Source organism: Chelon labrosus (assembly GCF_963514085.1).
Source record: "Chelon labrosus genome assembly, chromosome: 5".
In the NCBI taxonomy this organism is placed as follows: domain Eukaryota; kingdom Metazoa; phylum Chordata; class Actinopteri; order Mugiliformes; family Mugilidae; genus Chelon; species Chelon labrosus.
In genome coordinates, this window is record NC_140341.1 from 891,963 (window position 1) to 918,702 (window position 26,740).

Below are 26,740 nucleotides of genomic sequence, written 5' to 3' on the forward strand. Positions count from 1 at the left end.
TTCACGGCACCTTCTCAGCAGCAGGCGGCGACAATATCCCCACACAGAAATGACAGATAATAGAAAACCATGGAGCGGCGCAGATTAGTTTATTTATTTATTTCCAAGTGCTCGTGCCGCCCCCCTTGTGTCATGAAAAAATGCCGCCCCGGGCGACTGCCGTGCCTAAAACCGCTACTGATTGTGCAGCCAATTAAACGTTTACTCCTCATACTCCTCCTGCTGCGTTGGTCGGTGATGCGCCCTCACGAGGAATCCTCGCGTTTGTTCTCATAGACGATCTTTGTCTCCTGTGTTACCTTTGACCCCGGAAGTACTTGAACAAACTGCTTGTTTCGAAAAGTTCGAAATGTTTTGAGGAAATTATAATTTTTCTGGAGCTGACTCTTCCAGTTTAACACATTTTTAATGATTTTTTTTTTTAACAGGTAAAGAAGTTAATTACCGTTCGGTTTATTTTATTATCTAACTACGACGTCCCTGTTCCTGGACTATGTCGGAGGATACGAGCAGCTAAGCTAACAGTTAGCTCACCAGCTAATAACAACAAACGGTAAATTGAACTAATAAAGAACCCGTAGCTAGCTCTAGCTCCTGCACAGTTTACACTCATGAGCCACTTTATTAGGTACACTAGAGAATACATTCTATCAGTCCTGCACTAAATGTTTATTCAACTATGACTCATGTAGTATTTCTATTAAAATGCTGCTGTTCCTAATATGTTGACATTGTAGTCAGTGGGCTAGCTAGGCTACATGACAGCACAAACTCCATCCTCCAGTTTATATTAAACCTGTCAGACTCTTTGTCAGCTCTTATATTATAACACATTCACTATTGGACCTAATGTTTTGACCAGTTAGAAACTTTACATCAGTGAAGTTACACAAACATTTATTATGTTGGTTTATTTTCCTCCAAACGTAGAAGTTCACACAGTAAATGTTGATAAATGATCAGACTTAGTCCTTTATATTTCTGGGTCACTGTGTCTCTTCTGTTTGGACAAAGACTCTGAATCTGGCTCCAAAATAAATCCTCCTGATTCCACTACAGGAGGCAACGTACACACAATTTATTTAGCCTGGACATCATCACATTCTACCATTGTGATCATTATACAATCCAGAAGAAGATGGAGATTTCCTCCATGTTGTTCACACATGGAACTCCCCAGGGAAACCAGTCACCAAGGCATGCTACATAGCAATGCTAAGCTAACTGTCACTACTAGATGGCTGTATTGTGTTTATTATCTGTAGTACCACCATTAGACCACTAGAGAGAGGTATAGGACCATGTATGGTTCAGATTCTATCAGTCCAGTCACCATGTGGTTGATAGTTGATGTAGAATAATGTGATAGACTCTAAAGGACAGAAGATAATAAAACTATCAGTTATATTAGTTGATGAAATATTGAGACAGAAGAAGAAACTCTGACATGATGACTCTCTGTTAGCTGAGGCTAGCTGGTTAGCTGAGGCTAGCTGGTTAGCTGAGGCTAGCTGGTTAGCTGAGGCTAGCTGGTTAGCTGAGGCTAGCTTCTGTAGTAGTGGTGGACTATGAACGTATTGATTTAGGGTGGAGAGTTGTTTTCTAGGTTTAAAGTCTGATCTTTTAGAGACATGATCTAAAGCAGGGGTGTCAAACTGATCCGTGAAAGGGCCGCTGTGGCTGCAGGTTTTCATTCCAACCATGCAGCACCCATGCAGTGGGTGTGGCTGGCAAGTTTTTGTTCCAATCAAGCAAGAGGACACCTGAAGCGACTGTGTGAAGGCAGTTCAGTTGATTGATTGAGCCAAGTCAGGTGTGCTGCTGCATGGTTGGAATGAAAACCTGCAGCCACAGCGGCCCTTTCACGGATCAGTTTGACACCTGTGATCTAAAGTCACCACACCCCCTACTGGCCGTTAATAACAGAACCTTCTGCTGAATGTTCGTTGTCCAGTCAGGACGTTCTCCAGCAGAACCCAGTGTGTGTTCTCATGGATGTGAGCATTGCCGTGTCGCTGATTCGTGGCCAGATGGGCGCCGTGGTGGAGCGGGCGGTGAACGGCGCCGTGGAGACGGTCCTGGCCGAGATGCTGAAAGTGGTCGGAGTGAAGTTCGAGGAGCTGAAAGCTCAAGTGCTGCTGATGAAGAGGGAGGTGGCGGCGCTGCAGAGGGAGAAGGCGCTGAAGGAGAAGGAGAACGACAACATCCGAGCCAAGCTGCGCTACACCGAGCTGAAGCTGAAGTACTACCGTCAGGGGGTGGAGGAGGAGCTGCAGCAGAGGGCCTCCACTCTGGTCTACATCCACCCACACAACTACCCCCGCACGCAGAGAGGGGGCGCCGGCGCCGCCTCGTCCACGGAGACGACGTCTTCCTGCTCAACTCAGAACAGAACCACAGGAGAAACTCTGACGAGGACCAGTCCAGGTAAAGACCAGCTGGACCACACATAGACATATATACATAGACGCCTCATTGAGCGCTGCCGTCTACTAGAGGGGCGTGCCTACAGGGCGGCCATCTTGGAACAGGGCCACTCGCTCCTACAGTGCATTACATCTATGGAGGAATGGGGTTTCTACACAATAAATGTGATCATAAATCACTCAGTTGAAGTCCGGCATCTTTTCTTTACAATCCTGTCAGAAGCTAGTCTGCTGATAACATTAAGTAAAAATTGTATTTGGGTAGTAAAACCATATTTTTATCATAGCTACATGTGTGACGTTTTTAACAGATCAATATGTTTTGAAATCGGTCCAAAATTCAGCGAATAATTCTACTTTGAGATTGAGGAGTACCTCTTTCCTTTGTAGGTTCATGCACCGCTGCCTCTGTGAGCCCTGCACCAAGATGGCGGCGCTTTAGGGACGTCCCTCCACAGTCAATGACGCGTCTATCTATATATGTCTATGGACCACAGACCTCTACCTCCCCCTCCCTGACTCTGACTACTTCCTGTGTTTACACTCCCAGAATGCACCTCTTCTCAGCTGACCAGCAGGCGAGCAGGCGGAGCTCTCTGTCCTTCAGGTGTTGGCCACGCCTACTCGTCTGTGAACACACCTGGAGACTCTGTGGACAGCAGCTCAGGTAGAGACGAGTCATGAGTGGATGGTTGAAGGTTTGAGTTGGTCAACGCAGCAACTGGTACAGAAATATTCATCTTTCCTTCCTCCCTTCCTTCCTTCCTTCCATCCTTCCTTCCTTCCTTCCTTCCATCCTTCCATCCTTCCATCTTTCCTTCCTTCCTTCCTCCCTTCCTTCCTTCCTTCCTTCCTTCCTTCCATCCTTCCATCTTTCCTTCCTTCCTTCCTCCCTTCCTCCCTTCCTTCCTTCCTCCCTTCCTCCCTTCCTTCCTTTCTTCCTTCCTTCCTTCCTTCCTTTGTTCCTTCCTTCCTTCATGTGAGACACATTTAATATCAGGTTATGATCAGTTTAGCTCAGATGAGTCTATCACATGAAACAGACGTCATTATTTTCATATTAGTATTCTATTAATATTTCATTAATATTTTATTTACACTCTAATAATAAACTCGTCCATCTTCCCGTTGACTGACTGATGTTTTTCTGAGCAGCGCTGCAGGACGACTGGAGCTTCAGTGTTCAGCCTCATACAGAAGGAGTTGAGACGTTGGATGATCAGGCTGATAGCTCCATGCTGCCCCCGTCTGGCCCGGAGGTGACATTACACTCATATAATAATAATAATAATAATAATACATTTTATTTAAAAGCGCTTTTCAAGATACTCAAAGACACTTTACATAAAGAGGACATCAAATTAGCAAAACAATGTGAAATAGAACACTAAAAACACAATAGACTGAGCTAAACATTAAAATCAATTTTAAAAAGGTGTGTTTTTGTCAGAGAGTTGAAGGTAGGAAGGTCGGTACAGTCGCGGATGTGTTTGGGGAGAGAGTTCCAGAGGGAGGGGGCAGCTGCAGAGAAGGCTCTGTCGCCCCAGGTTCGATGCTTGGTCTTGAGTGGTGGAGTAAGGAGGTTTGCGTCACATGAACAGAGGCTGTGGGATGGATTGTGGCGACGGAGCAGGTCAGTGAGATAGGAAGGGGCCTGGTTATGGAGGGCTTTGTGTGTGAGGAGGAGGATTTTGAACTGAATACGCTGTGGAACTGGGAGCCAGTGGAGTTTCTGGAGGACAGGAGTGATGTGATCACGGGAGCGGGTGTGGGTGAGCAGACGTGCAGCAGAATTTTGGATGTACTGAAGTTTATTTAAAGTTTTGGATGGTGTGCCATAGAGGATGCTGTAGTAGTCAATTCTGGAAGTGATGAAGGCGTGAATGAGGGTTTCAGCAGCAGAGAAGGAGAGTGATGGACGGAGTCGGGCAATGTTCTTGAGGTGGAAGAAGGCAGTTCTGGTGATTTGATTGATGTGATGATCAAAGGAGAGGTTACTGTCAAAGATGACTCCGAGGTTGCGGCTGTTGGGGGATGGAGACAGGGTGGAGTTGTCGATGGTGAGGCGGAAACTGTCTGTGGTGTTGTTGAGGGATTTGGGGCCGATAATGATTAGGTCTGATTTGTCACAATTTAGTTTGAGGAAGTTGATCTGCATCCAGGATTTGATGTCAGCGAGGTAATTGGAGAGAGTGGAAAGAGTGGCGGGAGTGATGGAGTTGGTGGAGATATAAAGCTGGACGTCATCAGCATAACAGTGGAAATGGAGACCGTGGTGGCGAATGATGTTGCTAAGGGGGAGCAGGTAAAGTATGAAGAGGAGAGGACCAAGCACCGAACCCTGGGGGACACCTTGGGACAGAGGAACAGTGGAGGAGGTGCAGCTGTTGATGTGAAACTCTAAACATGTACTGGAGAGTTAATGGAGTGTGTTGTTCAGTCTTATCTTAACACCTGATCATCTCCTGTTGACCTGCAGGTGAAGCAGGAGGAGGTGGAGGAGGAGGTGATCTGTATCAAGGAGGAGGAAGAGGAGGAGGAGGAGGAGGAGGCAGCTACACTGCAGCCGGCTCATCGTCCAGAGACAGAGGTAAAGTCAGGTCGTCCTCCAACCAATCAGAGACATTTAATCAGATGATGTGTACGACGACTGTTACTCTTCTGTCCATCACCACGTTAAGCCCCGCCCACATGATGTGATTGGTCCAGTGGATCAACTTTAATACACAAAATAAATAAAAACATGTAGGTGGAAAAAGTTTCTGCTGGTCAAAGACAGAAGTCTTTACCAACTAATGTTGAGACTTCAGCAAAGATCTGAGTATAAGTGTCTCTGATTGGTCGGTTTGTTTCTGTCTCAGAGACATTTGACCTCAAACTAAAGACTAAATACATTAGAAGACTGAAAGCTTTAACCCGTCCCTCCAGGCTCAGAGGTCGGTGACCGACTGGTCCAGACTCCCAGTGAACCAGACTAATCCTGACACCTCCGTCTCAGCCGGGCTGACGTCCTGTGAGTAGATCCACAGTTGACCACATCTACCAGATAACCACGTGAGTCAGACGTGAACTTCTTCTTCTCTTGCTCTCAGATCCTCTCTCAGCCGCCTCTCTTCCCTCCGTGGCATCGTCTCCAGCCGGTGTCCCTCCTCGGCCGGCGGTGCGTCCCTGGACTAAAGACCTCAGCCTTTATGAGGAGTACAAACTGCGCAGGAACGAACTGAGACGGAGGAACCTGAACCGCCGCCGAGAGCTGGAGAAGACGCTGCCTCAGCCGCTGCTGGCCGACCTGGTCAGTGAGCTCCTGTTGTCTCAGCCCGACACGGTCACGTCATTAAATGAGTTTAATCAACGTTAAATGTCGTGTTGAAGCTGCAGGAGCGCAGAGAGAAGACCAGACTGAGGGTGGCCAGGTGGAGGGCCAAGAGGAAGCTCCAGGCCTGTCTGAACCAGGCTCAGGTAACACCTCTGAGTTCACCTGGGCCAAGTTTGGTTTTACAGTCAAAGAGTCAGTTACATTTAGTTTAACTTCTAGTTTCACATCTTACTTTTGTTCAGTAAAACATGTGACCTGATTAATCTGACCTCACCTGTCCATCTTTAAGTTCCTGTCTTCACACCTGGTATTAAAATGTGTCTCAGACCTGCAGCTCCAAGACCAGAATCTTTTAAAAGGCTCATTACTAATGAACAGACATCACTGATTCAGATCACCTGGACCTGTTTAACCTGGACTCTAGAGACCGGATCAGTGTTCACACCTGGACCTGTTTAACCTGGACTCTAGAGACCGGATCAGTGTTCACACCTGGACCTGTTTAACCTGGACTCTAGAGACCAGATCAGTGTTCACACCTGGACCTGTTTAACCTGGACTCTAGAGACCGGATCAGTGTTCACACCTGGACCTGTTTAACCTGGACTCTGGAGACCGGATCAGTGTTCACACCTGGACCTGTTTAACCTGGACTCTAGAGACCAGATCAGTGTTCACACCTGGACCTGTTTAACCTGGACTCTAGAGACCAGATCAGCGTTCACACCTGGACCTGTTTAACCTGGACTCTAGAGACCAGATCAGCGTTCACACCTGGACCTGTTTAACCTGGACTCTAGAGACCAGATCAGCGTTCACACCTGGACCTGTTTAACCTATAATCTCTGTCTTTCTGTCTCAGCCTCATGGTGGCGCTGCAGGTCTCTCTCAGCTCGTCTTTCAGCATCAGCAGCTCAGAGGTGAGATCAACTTTCTCTGGTTACAGACAAACTAAAGATTATAAATATGCAAATAGTCAGAGGTTTGTTTTCATTATAGTCAGTTGATAAATCTGGTTCATTAAACTCCGTCTCAACGTCATTAATTAACTATAATTAGCCTTCGTTTCACCCACTGACAACTAATTCAAGACGTGTTATTAATTAATCATCTGATTCTATCATGTGTTTAAGACACGTCATCAAACTGACCTTTACTTATAAATCCAGTCACATGGTTCAGACCTCGTGTTTAAATTAGACTCAGATTCATTTTAAACTCTTTGGATGAAAACAATCAAAATGAATCAGACGTTAACTTTGAGTCTGGGACGTTGAGACGGCGTCTTATGAACCAGATTCATTTAAACAGGACGTCTGAACCATGTGACAGGACGTCCTGGATGTAAGAGGCCTGTCAGCCATGATGGTGTTAGATTATTAACTGCTAACACGTCTTCTGTGTGACTAAACGTAGGTCAGTGTATAATAAGACCTCACTGGTGTACCTAATGAACTGGCCACTATTCTTTGTCCTGTTGTTTCAGCGTCCAATCAGAGCTCAGCGTTGTCTCCGTCCAGCAGCTTCCTCAGAAACATGTCCACCAACAGCATCTCTGCCGTTCTCCCCATCCTACCCTCCTCCTCCTCCTCCTCTTCGTCCCACCAGGTCAGCCTATCACAGCAGAGTATGTCCCTGACAGACACTGACCTTTAGAGACAGAGATGACTCCAGTCCGTTTCATGTGTTCATGTTTATTGTTGTTAAAGTTTAACTCTGTATTTATGATAGTAAACAATAATCAGCTGACATGATAAATGTGGAACCGTCCTGTTCTAATAAACACTGATTAAAGTACGCAGCGTCTGGGTCTATCCATCGATTATCTTCTGAGAGATGGCTCCAGGCAGAGTGTAGAAGAGCAGGGCGAGGAAGAGCATGGTGATGAGGAGGAGGAGGGCGATGATGATGTACTTCTTGTAGCTTTTCCAGATCAGGTGGAAGAAACACTTGAAAGGGTTCACGAACCACGAGAAGGAGGTGTCGGGACGACTGGGGAGGAGACGGATGGACACATTAACCCTCAGGATGTGGTAGTGTACACATAACAGAGTCTGTTTATAGTCTGGAGAGTTTAAATGTCTATAAACTGAACTGGTTATTATTCTGGATAAATCTCTTTAACAACTTCACTTTACACAACTACCAAACATTCAGTCACTTTGAGGATTTTAACTCTTTAAATGTCAGTTTGAGAACTTAAAGGAGAACTAGTGTTGTTACAACCTGGACCTTATTTCTGCCATAAATACCATCATTAACTCACCAATATAACTGGTGTGATATTTAGTTATTGGGGAGATAATTAGATCAGCGTATATCCATATAGTGGGAGTGAATGGGGCACCGAGACACAGACTCTAAATGACACATTATCTGCCATGAAACCAGCGACGGTCGCCTTGTTTACCTGTAATGTGCTACTGCTATGATTCGTCCACAATCTCAGGATGTTGCAAAAATCTAGCAGCAGCACATTACAGGTAAACAAGGCAACCGTCGCTGGTTTCACAGCAGATAATGTGTCATTTAGAGTCTGTGTCTCGGTGCCCCATTCACTCCCACTATATGGATATACACTGATCTAAATATCTCCCCAATAACTAAATATCACACCAGTTATATTGGTGAGTAAATGATGGTATTTATGGCAGAAACAAGGTCCAGGTTGTAACAACACTAGTTCTCCTTTAAAGTCTCTGTTGTTGGTTTTTCTTCCATAAACTAATGTTGGGAGGATGGAGCATTGTTATTTATTTATTTATTTTCAAATCAGTCTTGGGTATGACAATGATTATCTAAAGTGTTAATGGATGGATGATTAGTTTTTGTGTAGCATCAGATTTAAAATGTCCCATTGACTCCCATTATAACCACATGACCATTAATCTCTCCATGATCATTCATTCATTCATTCTGCTGTACCAGCAGTACTTTTGGGAAAAACAGTCAGATTTGTTGTTTTCAGTGTTCATCACTAAATCAGTCGTTGCCCCATTATAGGTCCCAATGTTCATTGTTTCATTAGTTTCTGTTCTTCTTCAAGAAGCGTAGCAGCCTGTTGTAAGGTGTGAACACAGCTGTAACTGAACTATTTCAGGAAGATAAAAACACGACCACTTCTCTTACTGCACTTAAGAAATAAAATGTGAATATACAGCCAATAAAACACAGACACTCAATAACACAAGCACATGACAGAGATTAAAACCTGGTTAGAATGAGTCAATGGGACATTTTAATTCTGATGCTACTACAAAAGATAACTTATTATTTGATCTAATCTCGGTCACATCCAAGACTGATCTGGAAAAAAAAAAAAAGTCCAGCCTCATTTTTGTGTTTTCATAAAAACAACAGTGACTTTAAATAATGAAACTTTTTGGTAGTTTTGTAAAGTGCTGAAGTTGTTTCAGAGATTTATGCAGAAAAATAGAAAAATTTGTCCTTAACGTCTGAAGGGCAGTAAATTAAACTGATGCCTGAGGGTTCATTGATCACACCGTCACACCGTCACACTGTGACACTCAGAGCTGTCGTTCTCTCTCTTACTTTGGTTTGGGTAGCGGCTCCGGCTCCTTTCGTGCTCGGCCAACAGGATTTTTCTCTGACTCCTCATTTGTCACCAGGTGGAACTCTGCCTCCACTTTCCCCTGGAGGACGACCAGTTATCTGATCAGGATCAGTTCTCATATCGGTCTGTACTCTCTGAGGCTGTCAACGTACCGTCAGCTCTCCAGACTTGATGAACGGCCACCAGCCTCGGGCTCTCTTCTGCTGGAAGATGGAGATCCTCTCCAACGTGTCCGTCATCATGTCCATCTTACAAACCTTCGATGTCTTTGCTCCCCGAGGGAATCCGTGGAGGTCTAACTCGAGCGTACCTGCAAACACTCGGCCGGTCAGACCAACAGAAACCAACAGTGACACATGTGGAGAATCAGTCAAAGACACAAACCCAGGAAGTCGTCAGAGGACAACGTCTCAAAGTCCCAGACCTGCAGGATGAGGACCGCTGGAAGCTTCTGTTCGGTTTTATCCAGAGAGAAAATACTCTCTCTCTTCTTTACCACCACCACCTGAGACCAGAGTTTAGTTTAGATCCAGCAGCTCGACATCAGCCTGACATCAGCTGATTGGTTAACAAGGTTCTCACCTTCTCTGCAGGAAGGTAACTGAAGGGGAACACGAAGCGCCAGTTGAAGTTTCCTTCTCCAGTCAGAGAGTTGTAGTGAACGTCGGTCTCCTGTCGGTCGTCCTCGAAGCCTTTCAACCAGCTGCAGAGAAAAACATTCTCCACATGAAACTAATTAACACGTCTGTAATCACACCGGACTGTGACCAAGAAATGAAACAAACCAATAAAATGTGGACAGTCTTTAAAACACGAGTTTATTCAGTTTATAACGACACAGAACTAAAAGTAGGATCATAGTAAATACTGTCTTTACCCCTTGACGTAGATGTCACTGGACTGTTGCCCGGTCAGGAAGTTGCTGTCCTCTAGAATCACGTCTTCTGTGTTCCAGATGATGATTCGCAGCTCGTACCTGAAAACACAACAGAGTGTTATCAGAATGTTGACTGTTGCTCTTCAGGAAGTCAAAGACCGATGAAACTCACCCCTTTGGTTTGCGAGGAGAAATGTCCACCGAAGGTCCTGGATGTGGTAAGTCCATGGGGAACATGTCTACCCACATCTGGACCGCACCCTGCACACAAACAGGACAAGAATCAGTAAAGACAAGAAGTCTGTAGGGTTCTACAAGGTTAAACTGGTCTAAGAAGAACTATCTAAACCAGAACTATCTCCAGAACCATCAGGTCCATGTTCCTGACCCTGGTCTCTGGTCAGACTTCAGAGAATGGTAACCCAGAACTGGACCAAGAGTTTAGAGAAATACCACAAAGGTTCTAGTAACAATAGAACCAGGCCCACTCTCCATCTGGACATGTGGAGAACCAAAGAACCCAAAGTGTTCCACGTTGGGTTCTTACCTCTTGAAAGTGAATCTGGCTCCGAAATCCTCCTGATTCCACTGCAGGAGGCAACGTACACACAATTCAACCTTTGGACATTTTATTTCTCCTGGACATCATCACATTCTACCATTGTGATCATTATACAATCCAGAAGAAGATTGATGTAACTCCCCAGGGGAACCAGTGACCAAGACATGCTACATATCAATGCTAAGCTAACTGTCACTACTAGATGACTGAGATGATGTTAAATACCTGGTCCATTCCAGGCCGGGCCTTGCTGAACAGTGTTCTGGTCTCGATGTGTTCTGGGACCAGTTTGCAGCCCACAGCTGGGATCTCAGCCCAGCGGTGCAGGATCTTCAGGGACAAGTGTTCGTAGGACTCCACCGGTTCATCTGAGACACAAACACATGTGACCAAAAAGGACCAGGATGAACCTCCTGCATGTGTCTGATGATCTGAATGAAGGCTTTAATGTCCTCCACCTTCGTGCATGAAGAGCGTCTTTCCGGTGAAGACTCTGTCGGCTACAGTGATGCGTCCCGGGCTGAAGTGAGGACCGTCCAATCCGTTCTCTCTGCACATCTTTGACAACAGCTCTGACGGCTTCAGACAGTCTCTCCAGGCGTTGTAACCGTCGCTGACAGACAGAAGGAGAACACTCTGATTGTTGAGGTGACAGTGACGACAGAAGGATTCAGTTTGAGGTGAAGGGGGTCAGAGCCCTGGACCTACATGCTGTACTCAGTGGGCAGCCCACAGGTGGCTCTGTGTCGGCTGTAGAATCGGTTCTCCAGGTCAATGCGGGTCTCTCCGATCAGGTCGTCCCCTCCCACCAGGTCGTAGTCGTAGATCAGCACCGACAGCAGAGACTCATGAGGAAACTTGGCGTGCATCTCAAAGGACCTGAGAGAAGGACAAGAGGAAGCAGCTTGGGTTCAGTCAGGTTCAGCTTCCTGTAGACACGTAGTTGAGCAGCAGCTTACCTCCCAAAAACAGGGTTCAGCTGTTTAGGAATATAGTTGTCTCTGTCTTTGATTTCATTTTTGCCCAGTCGAAGAACAATGTAAGGGTCCGCCTTCCCATCGGGGTCAGCTGGGTGCAGGTTAGACGCCTGCAGAGAGAACACATGTTTGTGGACAAAGGAGCTTTCTGAGGAGCTCAGAGAAAGAGTTGTTGTTGCTCATCAGGCTGGAAAAGGTTCCAGAACCATCTCTAAAGAGTTTGGAACCCACAAATAATCCACAGTCAGACAGATTGAAGACGACTGTTCCCCTCCACAGGAGTGGTCCACCAACAAAGATCACTCCATAATAGTCTGAGAGGTCCCAGAGGAACCCAGGGGAACTTCTAAGCAGCTAAAGGCCTCTCTCTCATTGGCTGATGTTAATGAACTTATGTTCACCAGCAGGACTCACAGAGACGATGTAGACCCGTATGAGGACCTGGACCGGGACGTTGGGAGGGATACCTCTGTTGACTCTTAAGTGTCCCGTGTCGACGGGGTTGTCTTCTTCGTCCTCGTCTTCATTCATCTTATAGAGGCAGAACTTCCCCTGAGGAGCAGCACATGGAGACAGAAGTAAAGTTCTGTCTAAGACGCACAGACGACATTCAGCCTTTCAGTTTGGTTTTCTCACCTTGAATTTTCCAACGAACCTCTCCTCGGTCGCTCCCTCCTCCTCGTTGGCTTTCCCTCTGAACAGTTCGTATGTTTTCACCCAGTCGTCAAACGGCCCGAACTCAGCCTCCAGCTCCTTGTCGTACAGCTGCAGACACATGATCACAATCAGATGGTTTCCTTATACAGTGAATCACATCTGGCTGATTTCATGACAGAAACTGTTTAACTTTTACATCTTAACTTGTGATTCTGGCCTTTTCTCATCATTTAAAACATTTATTCTCAACATTCATTCAGTTGGATTTTCTGAGTCATTTTACATTTATTTTTTTTCCCTAAAGCTCAGTTTCATTCTTTATTGTAAATGTCCTTCATGTTGAAGCGGCTGTAGCACGTACCCCATCCCGTCCTATCCCGTCCCGTCCCTGTGCAGGTGTTTTACTACCTGTGGGACGTGTCCTGTCTCATTGTGAACTTGTAAACTGTTGGGACCGTTTGTGGGTGAAATACCTTGAGTGTGGCTAACTTAGTCAGACAAATGCTGGTCTCCAGGGTTCCTCTTCCTTTCTGTTTCTTCTTCTTGCCTCCGTCGGGGGGGCTGCTGACTGATGGAACAAACACAACAGGTTTTCAGTGAAAGTAAAAATGAACTCGTCATGAATCTTTCTAACACCATGTAGATCATGAAATGACAGGACCAGGAGCAGGACCAGGGTAACATCATAAACCAGTCTGAGGACGTCTGTCTGCAGGGTTGTATCACCGAAACCAGTGAGAAGCCTTCAGTTCCCAGAATGAGTCACCAAGCAGACGGTTTCCTCCCAGGAAGTAAAAATGAAAACCTGCTCCAGGTCTTAGTTCTTACCCAGAGAGTCTATTCCATCGCTGAGCAAGCTGTGGTACGGCAATGCTGCAACGCACAAAGCTTCCAGTTTACTCAGAGCTACGTTCTTCATCTGACACAGGATCAACTAAAGATTCTATTGACTGCTGAGATCATAGCTGTCAGCAACAGCAGGGAATATTACGTCTAATGAAGGTTCTGATCATCAAGGTCATGGTATAAATTCTACGTTCTCGACTTGATGAAACGTCTTCATCTATCGTGAGCAATGTGATCCCAAGTGTCCATCCTGAAGTCCAAGTGTGGACATTAAAACAGTCTAACGATAAAACTGCAGCCTACAGCGAAGAGAAGACTAAGGCAGACCTGTATTCATCCGTCCTGATGACGGAAATCTGAAAAACAAGTGTTCTACTGACCACATGATGGCGCTGCTGATTGACAGACACACAAACTGAGATCAGATCTCAAGTGCTGGCTGGGGACGCATGTGGAGACACATTTATATTAAGACCAGGTGAGACACAGGGACTTAGAGATGGACAGGTGAGACCAGACTGACCAGGATGTTGATGTTTTGTTGAACCGACACTGACGACAACAAACGTGTCTTAAAGTTCACAGTAAGAGTGGAGCTGTGTAACTGACCCACTGGTGTCATGGAGCATTTAGAGGACACATGTTCTCAGTGGTCTCTTGTCTCTGAGGTGTAATCTTTACCTTTCTCAAAGACCTGGGGGAACGGAGCGCCATCCTTCTGTTTGGTCTGAAACAAACCAACATATGTTCACATTGTGTCTCAACACCTGTTCAACTCTGAATCAAAGCTCAGCCATGGAGTTTACCTGCTTCTCTACTGATGCGTAGTATTTGGACCACCAGTCGATGACGCTCTCGGCCGATTCATCAGCGATGGTCCTCCTCCTCCGCTTGGTGGACCGGCTGCGGGTGCTCTTTGTCTGACTCTCCTGGATTTATAAAACACACATAAATGTAAAGGAGGCGTAGAAGCTGGTGCCTGGGCTCCAGAACATGTTGGGTTCACACAAACTTTCACCAGTTTCTTCCTGGGTTTTAGCGTCGGCGTGGGAGGAGCTGGAGGCGGCAGCTCGTGCTCTACAGTGATCAGGACGTCCTGGCTGATCACTGCTGCAGTCGAGCTGGTCTCTGCATCGTCCTGGGACAGTCCTGCTGGACCAGAAACACCACGGTCCATCATACGAGTCAACCAGATCAGAAAACCAATCAAATCCCACTGAGATAGGAACATTACCCTCAGCACCGTGAAGCTCTGGCATCGCTGCAGCTTCAGGAGTGGATTCAACCAGTGGAGGTTTGTGTAGAGGAGGCGGCAGGGCCGGAGGGGGGCAGTATTTAAAGGTCTTGAGGTTGTTGATGATGTGGTTTCCAACCAGCGTGCTGCGACCGAACGCCCGCCAGTCAACGACGGTGATACTGAGAGGAGGATGGAGGTGCTCGTTCTCTGGTAGCTCCTGCAGGACAACACACCCCAACCAGCTTCAGTCCAACTTACATGGTATGAGGACATGTCCTCTGCAGGGACACTGTGTCTGCTTCATGTTAAGTTGTCTCACCAGCTCTATGACGTCGACCAGCGTGGTGAAGTTTGGGTTGGATTTGTATTTCTGGATGACGGAGGAGCGCAGAGTTTTACCTGCACACTCTATGAAGACCTGAAGACAAAGAGAGACAGAGACTCATATACTTAGATTATTCAAAATGTCCAAACAGCAAAGCTGAGACAAAGACGTTTCCTCCAGGTCTTCAGCCGTCTGGTGTCTGGTTGTCTTTGTTCCAGCTTTGGTTTTGGTTTTTTAACTCAGAATGTGTTTGCACCTGAGGCCGGTCAACAGACAGCAGCTGGACTTTCTTCAGCTCCCTCAGACCCCAGAATAAAACCTGGTGGAAAGAACACACAGGTGTCTATGTGCAGGTAAATAAAGAGCACTGACAGCTTGGCTGGTCTCTAGTCACACACCTCCAGTCTGTAGGTGCTGAGGATCGGCCGGATGTTGGCAGGAACTCGGTACAAGCCTCCTTCTTCTTCCTCTAGCTCAGGGAGCTGGGGGTGTCCAGACTCTGGGATCTACGGTGGTAACGTCAGCGCTGTGAGCTCTTCATTAATCTGAAATCTGCCGTCTGGTTCTGAAACGACTGACTGACCTGCAGCAGCTCGAACGCAGCCAGCAGGTCTCCTCCTGATTGGCTGCCACAGTGCAGGGGGCTGTACTGCAGGGTCGGAGGCGTGTAGGGGTCCGACATCAAGCGCACCTCGGGCACCGCCACCGTGGCCCCCAGGTACTCAGCCTTGCCCTGCACACAGAGGGAGGAGGGTGAGGTCTCAGACCAATGATCAAACCGTTAACGATGGATCGATGATGAGTTTATCACCAGAGCGTCGTCGTCGTAGACCTCAACCAGGACACGAGGCGGCTCCTCCTGGATCAGCTGCAGATCTCCATCCAGACGAACACGACTCATCAACAAACACTGATTCCACGTTGGACTGAGAGTCTGACTGATGATCTGGACAGGAGAACAGACAGCAGCTACAAACCTGCACCCAATGATCTGAGAGCTCAGCATCAGCAAAGATAATTATTAACAGACGTTAAGCTTTTTGCTTCTGCATTTCTGAATAAAAATGACTCAAAACATCAACAGATTATATTTCAAGGTCCAATCAGAGTCCATCAATGTGATGAGACTCAGGTGTGGTTCAGTTCCTGGTTTAGTTTAAATCAATCAGGGATTTGTCTCAGTCTGATCTTCACAACACAAGGACCTGAAGCAGCAGCTGATGTGAGGAAACCCACCAACATCTCAGAACTGAAGTGGTTCTGTTCTGAGGAATGGGCTAAAATTCCTCCAAGCTGCTGTAGACCACTGATCAGCAGTTACCAGAAACATTTAGTTATAAGGAGGTCACAGCAGATACTGGAGACAGAGTGTTTTATTGTGCAGACGTAGGTCAGAGTGACGTTAACTCACGGCGGTGGTCTGGCTGTGCGTCAGGAAGGTGACTCGGGCGAACGGATCCGACAGACCAGAGTTATCAGCAGCGATCAGACCTCGAGCCTGATACATGTGACACCGGAGCTGGAAGTGATGCTGCTCTGCAGACACAAACACAGGAGGAGAGGGCTGAGGTTTCTAACAACCGCCTATCAGCCATAACATTATGACCCCTGACTCCTCTAGACTCTGAAGGTGCTCTGTGACGTCAGCATCAGATCCTTAAGTTGAGAGGTGGAGCCTCCATGGATCAGACTAGTTGGTTCAGGACGTCCCACAGATGCTGGACTGGACTTGAACTTTTTTTTTGCTGCTGAGGATGAAACGATGACTCCATCCTCTGACAGGAGACGATCAGTGGTCATAATGTTATGGCTGATTGTCTCATATATGGTGCTATAGTTAGAAGACGGTCTGCTTCGTCCTCACCTGCGCTGTGCAGGTATGTGGGAGGGCAGTAGGCGTCGGCGCCCCTGGTGGCCGGGCGGAATCCTGCAGGCAGGTCGTCCAACATGTGACCTGAGTCTGAACACGTCCCAAACCACAGGAACACGTCCAGCTTCGCTTGGACCGAGAGGCCGGAGACACGCTTCCCTGGAGGCTGCAGCAACACGTCAGACGTTCATCAGCTCCTACGCTTACAGACCTGACCTCAAACACCTGGTCTGACCTGGTCCTGGTCCAGACTGCATGAAGTCTGAAGGTTCTCAGTCATCCAGGTCAGGGTTTATCAAAAAGTGTTTAAAGAAGCAAAGAGCAGCTTCTTCAGTTCTGAGGGACTGGTGGCAAGTTGGAGGTTTAAGTAGGAAACTCTGTGGGTGACCCCAGAAACCAGACTCAGGAGTCCCACCAGTCCCTAGAACTGAAGAAGATACTTGATGAACGTCTTCTTAAAAGCTTCTAGTCTACACTGGAAAAACTTCTTCAAAACATCTAAACAAGAATAAACTGGTTTAAAGTATTATTTCTAATAATCTCAAAGATCTGCCAGTAGAACAGGAAGTAAATCTACTGGATCCTCCAAGAAGTAGAGTTCTATTGACTGAGTAGAACCAGTTGAGTCAGTATCAGTAGCTGAGTCTGTCCAGTCAGAGCTGACACTGATCTCATGTAGAACCTTTAGAGCTGTTCTAGTTCTCATCTCAATCATTAAGGTCCTACAGTAACAGAGTCTAGACCCTGACCAGAGACCACATGAAGACAGAGTCCAGACCCTGACCAGAGACCACATAAAGACAGAGTCTAGACCCTGACCGGAGACCACATAAAGACAGAGTCTAGACCCTGACCAGAGAGCACATAAAGACAGAGTCTAGACCCTGACCGGAGACCACATAAAGACAGAGTCCTGGTTTCAGGTGTTGTCATTTAGTTTTTACAGTGAGGGTGCGTTTGGTTTGTTCACCTTGAGGAACAGAGTCAGTACCCGGCCACAGTGGACCCCTCGGGCCTCCCTGTTCTCGGAGAACAGCAGGTCACGGGTTCGAACCCGGGCGTAGGCGATGCGCTTGTTGTTGCTCAGCAACCAAATGAACATGTCAGGCACCGTGTGCTGAGGCTGGAGAGAGAGAGAGAGGACAGGTCAGAGCGAGCGAGGAGAAGGTGAATAAAACAAACGCCTCCTCCTACCTCCTCCACCAGGAAACGCAGCCTGTGGGTGAGCTTGGTTGCGTCCTGCAGCGACTCTTTAACTCCTCCAGCTGTAGGCCTCCTGCTCCTCAGGGCCTGGGCCTCACTGATCATACTCTCCTGAAACACATCATCACCACCATCATCATCATCCTCCTCCTCCTCCTCCTCCTCCTCCTCCTCCTCCTGTCAACATTAAACTAGAGCAGTGAGCTCACAGGTGATACGTCTGTAATGACCAGTGTTAATACTCCTCCTCACCAGCTCCTGTTTACACAGCGTCAGACGCTTCTTGTCCAGCTGAGTCAGGTAGGTGGACTTAAGCTCCGCCTTCAGCTTGGCCTCAGCAGCCGTGATGAAGCTCCTGCAGGACAACAGACGTCCAGGTGGTTACGTCCTCACAACTTAACCCTCATGATCACTGTGGCTGTGTCTCTACACGACGTCTGAAACTCATTCATATTTTTTTTCTGCATAAATCTCTTAAACCACATTTTGTCCTTAACGAGTGAAGAGGTTATTAAATTAAACTGATGTCTGAGGGTTCATAGAAACTTAAAACCAGTCGTCTTAAATCAAGATGGCAGCCAACATACTCATGATATTTTGACTTCAGTTTGCGTAGCTGCATCTTTACAGAGGTTTATTATTTAACTGTATATTAATACTTGTTGTTCATGGAGTAGCTTTTGTCTTTAGGAAATGAAACCTCATCAGCTTGTTTCATGTCAGGCTGCTGTTAGAGACGTTACATGTTTGTTGAGGTCACCTGGCGTCCAGACAGAACTCTCTGAGCACGCTCCTCAGCGTGGGCTCGGCCAATGGGTCGGACTTCCTGTGGAGCTCGGCAACGCTGGCCACGCCCTCCTCCTGTAAGACAGGAAGAGATTGGTCGGGACATTAGCAAACGTCACAGAGTCAGATTATAAAACCAGCCCATCCATTTATTTGTTCTTTCCATGTGGTGATCTGAAGAGAACCCAACCAAACACTAGACAGAGATATTACACTGGTGTTTACTCAGGAAAGTGAGGCAATATTATATAGCAGTGAACTTTTTGAGGGTTTAAAGCATAGTCTGTATATAAATATGGACACTACGTCTCCTCTTCCTCTCATTGGTCAAACTGACTCTATGTTCCCGGGGATACGGGCGGCGCCATCTTGTGAGTTTGGATCCAGAGTCTGATCAGTACGGTCTGAGGGCGGAGCCACGTGGAGCCGTGATATTGATGCCCCGCCCACACTCACAGCCCCACTGGACTGCTTTAGGGAGCGGTTGGCATGGCGACTTGTTGTGATCATTACATCACATCCTGTTTCTATAGCGTCAAATAACTAAAACTAAACTTATCCAAAAAACTGACTCTTAAAATGACAGAAACTATTCGTGACAAAAAATAATTTGACGTGTATTTTAGTGTTTTAGTTTGGCCCAAGCCCCGCCCACTAACATGGAGGGGGTGGAGCTTATGACCTATACTGCAGCCAGACACCAGGGGGAGCTCTACTTCACTTTAGAGGAGCCTCCATCTTTACACAGTCTCTGGTTAGACCCTGTTCAGACCTGGTTCTGGTGGTTTAAGGGATGCGTGGTACTCACAAAGAGAACAGCGATGTTCTCCAGCATGTTAGAGTTGTACAGTCGGTACAGTCTGTCCTCCCAGTGACTCAGAACATTAACACACGGCTTCTGCTTCTCCAGCGGCAAATACATGTAGAACCTGAAGAGAAAACAGAGTCGGACTTCAGCTGGTAAACTGGTCTATACGTCATCACAGGGACCACAATGCTTCTACTGGTGATGAATAGTAATGAATCCAACCAGTAGAGGACATGTCCTCAGGTGGACATGTCCTCCTGCAGCTCATGTCCTGATTATTATTTCTAACAGAGACCCTCATAGTGTCGTGTTTATTAATGAGCTCATTCGTTTGGACACAGTTCATTAAGAGAATGACAGACATGACAGAGCGCTGACAAAGTGACCCGACCTGTTCCCTTCAACGATGAGGGGTTTCTCTGGAGGCGTGGTCGACTTGGAGCCTGGGGGCGTGTCCTGAGCTTCTCTGGGCAGGAGGGGGGAGGACGGGGAGGTGGGGGAGGTGCTGAACAATTCACTACCGTCTGGGATGTCCAGTGCACGCCGCCTCCGGCTGAGGCCGGGACTGGTGACGCTGATGAGGGGCTGGGCCACTACAGACTCCAGGACGTTGCCATAGTTACCTGGAAGAGGAGAGTGATGTGATTTCTGCACTGGTTGAAATGTGAGGTGGAGGGGGAGACAACGAGTGACGCAGAGACTCACCCAGAGAGAACTCAAAGCTGATGGGCTTGTCTCCGATCCTCCTGTCAATCATTGTGGCTTCAAGCAAGGAACCGAACAGCAGGAAGTTCTCCATACGGTCAGAGTCCAGCTGCAGAGACACAACACTCAGAGGCATCTCTACAACAGAACCACCCCCAGAACCAGCAGGGCCACATTACTGACCCTGGTCTCTATGGACCCTGGTCTCTGTGGACCCTGGTCTAGTAGAAAACACCCTGATAGCAATGATCTCATTCTGAACTCATTCAGCAACCCCTTGACTAGAACTGGACCAAGAGTTTAGAGAAATACCACAAAGGTTCTAGTAACAATAGAACCAGGCCCACTCTCCATCTGGACATGTGGAGAACCAAAGAACCCAAAGTGTTCCACCTTGGGTTTTTACCTCTTGAAAGTGAATCTGGCTACAAAATCCTCCTGATTCCACTACAGGAGGCAACGTACACACAATTCAACCTTTGGACATTTTATTTCTCCTGGACATCATCACATTCTACCATTGTGATCATTATACAATCCAGAAGAAGATGGAGATTTCCTCCATGTTGTTCACACATGGAACTCCCCAGGGAAACCAGTCACCAAGGCATGCTACATATCAATGCTAAGCTAACTGTTACTACTAGATGACTGTTTATTACCTGTAGTAGCACCATTAGCTCAGATTCTATCAGTCAAGTCACCATGTGGTTCATAGTTGATGTAGAATCATGCAGATAGACTCATAAAAACATTAGCATTAGCATTTAGCATTAGCACAAAGCGCCACTCTCTACTCCTTTATGAACCAGTTCCATGTTAGTGGTTTTATTTCCAACTCATGTTTCAGTTACTACACCACCTCTCAGTGTTGGGACCACATGAAGGTCTTTCTTCTTACCACAGGAGGAGACTCCACAGGGAGGACCTCTGCTGCTGCAGCTTTTCCTTTGTCGTCATCAGCAGCTCCTCCTGCTCCTGCTCCTCCTCCTCCAGCTCCTCCTGCAGGAGTCTTCCCATCCTTCCCTCCAGCCTTTCCTGCTTTAGCTTCTTTAACAGGTTTCACTGCTCTGCTGAGTTTGAACTCTGAGCCCGTCCCTCCTGACAGGACCTCCACCGCCAGCTCCATGAAGACCCGCCCTCTGACCACACAGCTCATCAGTTAATTATCAGTCAGTGCATTTATCTCTTCAGTGATCTTTATCTGTTATCACAGACCTGTAGGACACGCCTTCTCCAATGCCCTCATTCAGTTCCACGGTGTCGTCCCCCAGAGAGAAGTTTCGGGCAGAGCCGTAGAGGTTGATCCAAGCGGGACCAAAGGTCGGTAGGAACCCTGAGACAAGTTAAACAAACCACAGTCACCACAAAGACAGGTTCCCTTGCTTCCTCCAGGTGCTTCCTCTGCAGGTCCACCTTACCTTTGTCACCGTCCTGTTCATTAGAGATACGCCTCAAGTCAAAGTAATGGGTTCCTATGGCAACATCACTCATGCTCCCTTCATCCCAGACCTACGAGGAGACGAGAAGTTTGATCCTTTTATTTCTGCTCAAGTGTAAACTACGATCAGATACCTGCACAGAGAGTCGCCATGGAAACGTTCAGACCTGGATCTTCAGTCTCTGACAGAGAGGAGGAAACATCTCAGTGAAGACGATCTGTTCGTTCCACACCGGGTCGGCCGTGGACTTCTGAGTGGACGTACGACCCTGAGAGGGACGGAGGCGTGAGACGGTGATAAGTTAACGTGAAGAATGAAACCACAAATAAAATGAAACCTGGTCAATAAATGGCAGACGTGACATTTTTCTTAATCCAATCAACACTTGAATATAACATCAGGCCTCATCATCTGCTCATAACTGGTCTTCCACCCACCACTTGTTTGAAGAAGCTGACCACGACGTACGGGTCTATGAGGGCCGTGTTGTCCCCTATGAAGGCCTTGGTCACGTTGGCCATGATGCTGGAGTTGTTCCGGGGAAGACCTTCGGCTTGATACACCTTCACACAGAAACGAGCCCACGGTCGCTCAGATGGAAAACCCTCTGGAATCAACAGGTTCCTGAAGGCAACGCAGAAATATGAACTCACAGAGCAGACGAAGTTTAAAGGTCAAGACGTTTGTGTGTCTGTCAATCAGCAGCGCCATCATGTGGTCAGTAGAATAGTGTAGCAGCGGGGGAAGGAAGGAAGGAAGGAAGGAAGGAAGGGAAGAGAAAGAAGGAAGGAAGGAGGGGAGCAAGCAAAGAGAAGGAAGGAAGGAAGGGAGCAAGCAAAGAGAAGGAAGGGAAGGAAGGAAGTAAGGAAGGAAGGAATCGAAGGAAGGAAGGAATCGAAGGAAGGAAGGAAGCAAGGAAGGAAGCAATCGAAGGAAGGAAGGAAGCAAGCAAAGAGAAGGAAGGAAGGAAGCAAAGAAGGAAGGAAGGAAGCAAAGAAGGAAGGAAGGAAGGAAGGAAGGAAGGAAGGGAAGGGAAGAGAAGGAAGGAAGGAAGGAAGGGAGCAAGCAAAGAGTAGGAAGGAAGGAAGTAAGGAAGGAATCGAAGGAAGGAAGGAAGGAAGCAAGCAAAGAGAAGGAAGGAAGGAAGGAAGGAAGGTTCCATCCTGAGAGGAACCAGGTGCTGAGAATCATCACATGATGAACGTCATCCAGAGGTCTGAGCTGATTGTAGTTCTTCATCATCATCATCATCATCATCATACTTGTCTATCTGCTCATCAGCATCACTGGCTTTGGGTCCCGGCTGCATGGCGTCTCCTTTCGCTGACACACTGATGTCACACTTGATGTAACCTTTGACCCCAGTGCTAATGTCACCTGGATTGGTTAGCATCGCCCACTTATTGACGAACTGGTGACCTGGGGGGAGGAGGAGGGAGGGGGGAGGAGATCAGAGGACGGTCTGGTGAATTACCAGAGGTATAGTTCTAATTTGTGTTTGTTTGCTCCTCTCTGCTATGTAATATTGGCTCATTTTAGTCTAATGTTTGTGTCTCTTGTGTCTCTACGTTCGTCAGTTGATGAAGATGATGAGACTTGTGGGATACCTGGCTGCTTGTGGACCGTCCACACGTCCAACTTAAAGGATCCAACACAGAAACTCCTCAGCATCTTGGAGTGAATCACCTGGACAGAGAAGATCAAACCAACTTTAGAAACACGACCATGACTGAAGAACAAACTGTAACACAGACGTGATGAGCAGCTGATACCCACCGACAGCTTGATGACTTTGTCAAAGAAGATCTCTTTGTGGGCGAAGAAGTCAAACACAAAATACTGATGGAAAGACAAGAAATGAAGGGACAATGAAGCTCAGGGTCAGAGGAGAACCTGGTGGACGGGTGTCTCTGACGTCTCTGACGGTCGTTGTAACGTATTCTTACCTCGTTGTAAAAGGGAGCATTGGTTCCTTCTTTGACTGACGTCTGTTTCTTCTCGTCACCGATCTCTATCACCACACTGGGGTCAATGTTTTCACCCACCAGCTGTCTGGCCTCTGTGATGTTGATGGCGATCTACGAGACGATGGGACACGTGACGTCTGACAAGTTGGTCCCAGATACAGAAGAAGTTTATAGAAAATGTTAAATGTTGTTACCTGGAAGCTCTGTGGTTTCCCTTCAATGTCCTGGATACGAGTTTGGAGTTTGGACCTGGGACACATCAAAGAAGACAAACACAACACAGTCATCTAGTAGTAACAGTTAGCTTAGCATTGATATGTAGCATGCCTTGGTGACTGGTTTATCTGGGGAGTTCCATGTGTGAACAGCATGGAGGAAATCTCCATCTTCTTCTGGATTGTATAATGATCACAATGGTAGAATGTGATGATGTCCAGGATAAATAAAATGTCCAAAGGTTGAATTGTGTGTCGAGACAGTTTAATGTTAAATAGTAGAACTTCAGAAGGTACAAGATTACAAGATTTAAACATTAAAACATCCGTCCATCCATTTTCATCAGCTTCTAATCAGGATCATCATGGTATAATCTTCCTATCAACACATTCCAGTTTTTCCTGACGGATGCTGAGGTGTTCTCAGATCAGATGAGAACAGAATAAAGAATTTTCTACATTTATGCATAAAAATGACTCAAAACGTCAGATTTAAAGAAGATGAATGTTTAGGAACGGCCAAGTCAAAGTCCTGACCTTAATCCAATAGAAATGTTGTGGAAGGACCTGAAGCAAGCAGTTGATGTGAGGAAACCCACCAACATCTCAGAACTGAAGTGGTTCTGTTCTGAGGAATGGGCTAAAATTCCTCCAAGCTGCTGTAGACCACTGATCAGCAGTTACCAGAAACATTTAGTTACAAGGAGGTCACAGCAGATACTGGACACAAGGAGGAACTGACTTTAATAACTCACTGACATGTAATGAAGCTGATTAGATTTAAAGTCGTCCTCAGCAGATTACTGGGCAGGAGGAGCTGTCTATGTAAAACTAAAGGGACCGAGGACAGAGCCCTGAGGAACCCCATTACTGATGAGGCTTCTCTGTAAAGTATGAACTCTGATTCAGGCTGATTGCTACAGAACAACCACAGGAACACACTCCAGTGACACTTTATGACACAAAGGTTTTGTTTAAGAGCTAAATTATAAAACATTTCCGACCTCTTGTTGTTGGGGATTATCCTGGTTCTAACGTCAGACGTTCCCGGCTGATCCTCCATGTTCTCCTCCTCCAGCAGAGGAGAGGCTTCAGAAGGAACCTCCGGCTCATTGTCTGCAAGTAAAAACACAAAGATCGTCTGATTCTGCACGACTTCACTCAGCCGAGAGAAATAAAGTCAATGAGCTTCACATCAGAGGTAAATGTTGTTGAGTTTGTGTCACATGACTGAATCATGGTTCAGTTAAACAGGAACCTCCCCCGCTCTGAGGCCAGGAGACTGTTTGATTTCAGGGTTCGTCTCATCCTCAGTGACACCAATCATTCGTCTACCACGCACTGTCAACACAGCCGGGACTCTGAGGGCGTGTTTGTTTTCCTTACCCACGGCTCCCTTGTTTGCCAGGACCAGGTCGGTGTTGACTTTCTTCTTCTTCTTCACTTTCAGGCCGAACAGGATCTTGGCCTTTCTGCTCACAGAGGAGGAAACGTTTCACTCACTCACGACTTCTTCAGAAACAATTAAGTTTAACGAGGTTAACGGTCGGGTTTAAATTTTAACCTGCTCTCAAATGAAGCAGGATCATTAGGTGCAGATGTGCACTCCCTGGCCACTTCATTAGGTACACTAGAGAAAACGGTCCTGCTCTAAATCTAGTCTCCATGAAGGTTCTGGTTCAGCTTTAGTTTCTAATAAATGAGAGAGAAGCTGATTCTACTGTGTTTTCATTTTGTAGAACGACTGAACTTACACCTGTTCCTAATATTTTGACATTGTTAGTCAGTGGACTAGACTAAATAACAGAAACACTTTATTCAGTTTAACTCCATCCTCAACTCAACTTTATTTATTCACTAGTGTACCTAATGAATTGGCCAGAGAGGGTCTATTTATACCGATTTATTCACTTTTTTTCTGTAAACAGCCCTCTGACTACATAGGGTTGCCAAAATAATAGGAACATGTATCAGTAAAGTACAACAGTACCACCACAGCTTTATTAAATAAAATGAAAACACAGCTGAATCAACATCTGTCAGTTATTAAACTAAAGCTGATCACCACAACCTTGTTTTCACTAGTGTACCTAATGAAGTGGCCAGTAATAATAAACGAGCCTTAGTTTTAAACATACTTCACTTCCCTTGGAAAGGATTCATTTCTGAACTCATTTAATTTGAGATTAAGTTTTATCCTTACTACTACATTTAACACTTATTAAAAATCAAATACTATCATGTTTGACATGTGTCTTAATCAAACAGTCCTCCTCAACAAAAGTCTTGACTGAACAACCAACTGTTATTTCTCTGACTTCAATTCTAAATCCAAAATGTACAACGTCGTGTCAACATCCTCGTCACATGGTTTAGACCTTGTGTTTTAGTCTGGTTCAAGTTTTTCCTGCAAAATTTTCTCAATATTCCTACGTTAACAGAGGATCAGACTAAGACTAGTCTAGGATCTGGTCTAGAGGACCCACGGCTCCACGGAGGACACCGTTCAGAGGCTGAAGTCCTTCAGAGTGGATCTGCTCACCGGTTTCTAGATGCAGGACTCTCTGATGGATCCATCGTGCTCCAGTCGACTAACAACCTCCACCACAGCAACACATCTGGGAGCTGAACTAAAGCGTCCTGGTCCAAAGTGAACGCTGCAGCATCTCATCAGTCCTGACGCATCCTGACTCCACAGCAAATAAAGACGAAACCAAACAACCAGTGACCGTGAACTGTTGAACTGTCCTCTGATGGTTCAGTCCTCGGCTCTAAAGAAAATATTTCTCTTTCTGTTTAAGCAGCTGTGGTTGTTCTGTAAAGAGACCTGCCCTTCACCTACACGTCTTAACGCCGCCTTCACTGTCAGCGAGCCAACAACACCAAGCACGCCAGACGAGCACAAGGCATTATGGGTAGAAGATGATGACTGAAGATGAACATGTCT

At 46.6% G+C, this 26,740-nt stretch overlaps 3 protein-coding genes across 6 annotated transcripts in view; 2 read left to right on the top strand and 1 right to left on the bottom strand.

Moving 5' to 3' along the window:
* Positions 1-26,740, top strand: part of LOC311488731 (uncharacterized protein) — a gene marked incomplete at its 3' end in the record, with an annotated part of 331,706 nt that overhangs the window by 101,097 nt on the left and 203,869 nt on the right. The window lies entirely within an intron of this gene.
* On the top strand, positions 314-23,393 carry LOC311488473 (uncharacterized protein). 3 transcript variants are annotated; one of them, XM_084545201.1, is made up of 11 exons: positions 314-553; positions 1,955-2,427; positions 2,977-3,093; positions 3,582-3,685; positions 4,906-5,016; positions 5,355-5,439; positions 5,519-5,718; positions 5,799-5,885; positions 6,605-6,662; positions 7,229-7,350; positions 23,189-23,393. In XM_084545201.1, exons 2-11 carry the CDS (start codon positions 1,992-1,994, stop codon positions 23,252-23,254), a joined length of 1,386 nt encoding a protein of 461 aa, XP_084401327.1. In that variant the 5' UTR covers positions 314-553; positions 1,955-1,991; the 3' UTR covers positions 23,255-23,393. The 3 variants fall into 3 exon arrangements, with proteins under 3 accessions (XP_084401327.1, XP_084401325.1, XP_084401326.1); XM_084545199.1 differs by having other exon boundaries at positions 314-428; XM_084545200.1 differs by having other exon boundaries at positions 314-428; positions 5,805-5,885.
* On the bottom strand, positions 7,398-25,874 carry fer1l6 (fer-1 like family member 6). 2 transcript variants are annotated; one of them, XM_084545181.1, is made up of 45 exons: positions 25,180-25,874; positions 24,798-24,909; positions 23,773-23,827; positions 23,558-23,689; positions 23,388-23,450; positions 23,219-23,297; positions 22,874-23,030; positions 22,049-22,235; positions 21,778-21,879; positions 21,591-21,681; positions 21,388-21,505; positions 21,071-21,311; positions 20,170-20,278; positions 19,856-20,087; positions 19,465-19,585; positions 18,631-18,731; positions 18,123-18,225; positions 17,862-17,981; positions 17,638-17,790; positions 16,662-16,833; positions 16,209-16,333; positions 15,609-15,743; positions 15,381-15,530; positions 15,196-15,303; positions 15,054-15,116; positions 14,792-14,890; positions 14,470-14,689; positions 14,254-14,384; positions 14,042-14,164; positions 13,917-13,962; positions 13,218-13,262; positions 12,863-12,957; positions 12,369-12,497; positions 12,147-12,284; positions 11,715-11,842; positions 11,464-11,634; positions 11,214-11,368; positions 10,981-11,123; positions 10,366-10,454; positions 10,194-10,292; positions 9,899-10,019; positions 9,701-9,821; positions 9,469-9,626; positions 9,295-9,395; positions 7,398-7,734 (listed from the first exon to the last, which is right to left on the bottom strand). In XM_084545181.1, exons 2-45 carry the CDS (start codon positions 24,854-24,856, stop codon positions 7,554-7,556), a joined length of 5,469 nt encoding a protein of 1,822 aa, XP_084401307.1. In that variant the 5' UTR covers positions 24,857-24,909; positions 25,180-25,874; the 3' UTR covers positions 7,398-7,553. The 2 variants fall into 2 exon arrangements, with proteins under 2 accessions (XP_084401307.1, XP_084401306.1); XM_084545180.1 differs by having other exon boundaries at positions 23,219-23,450.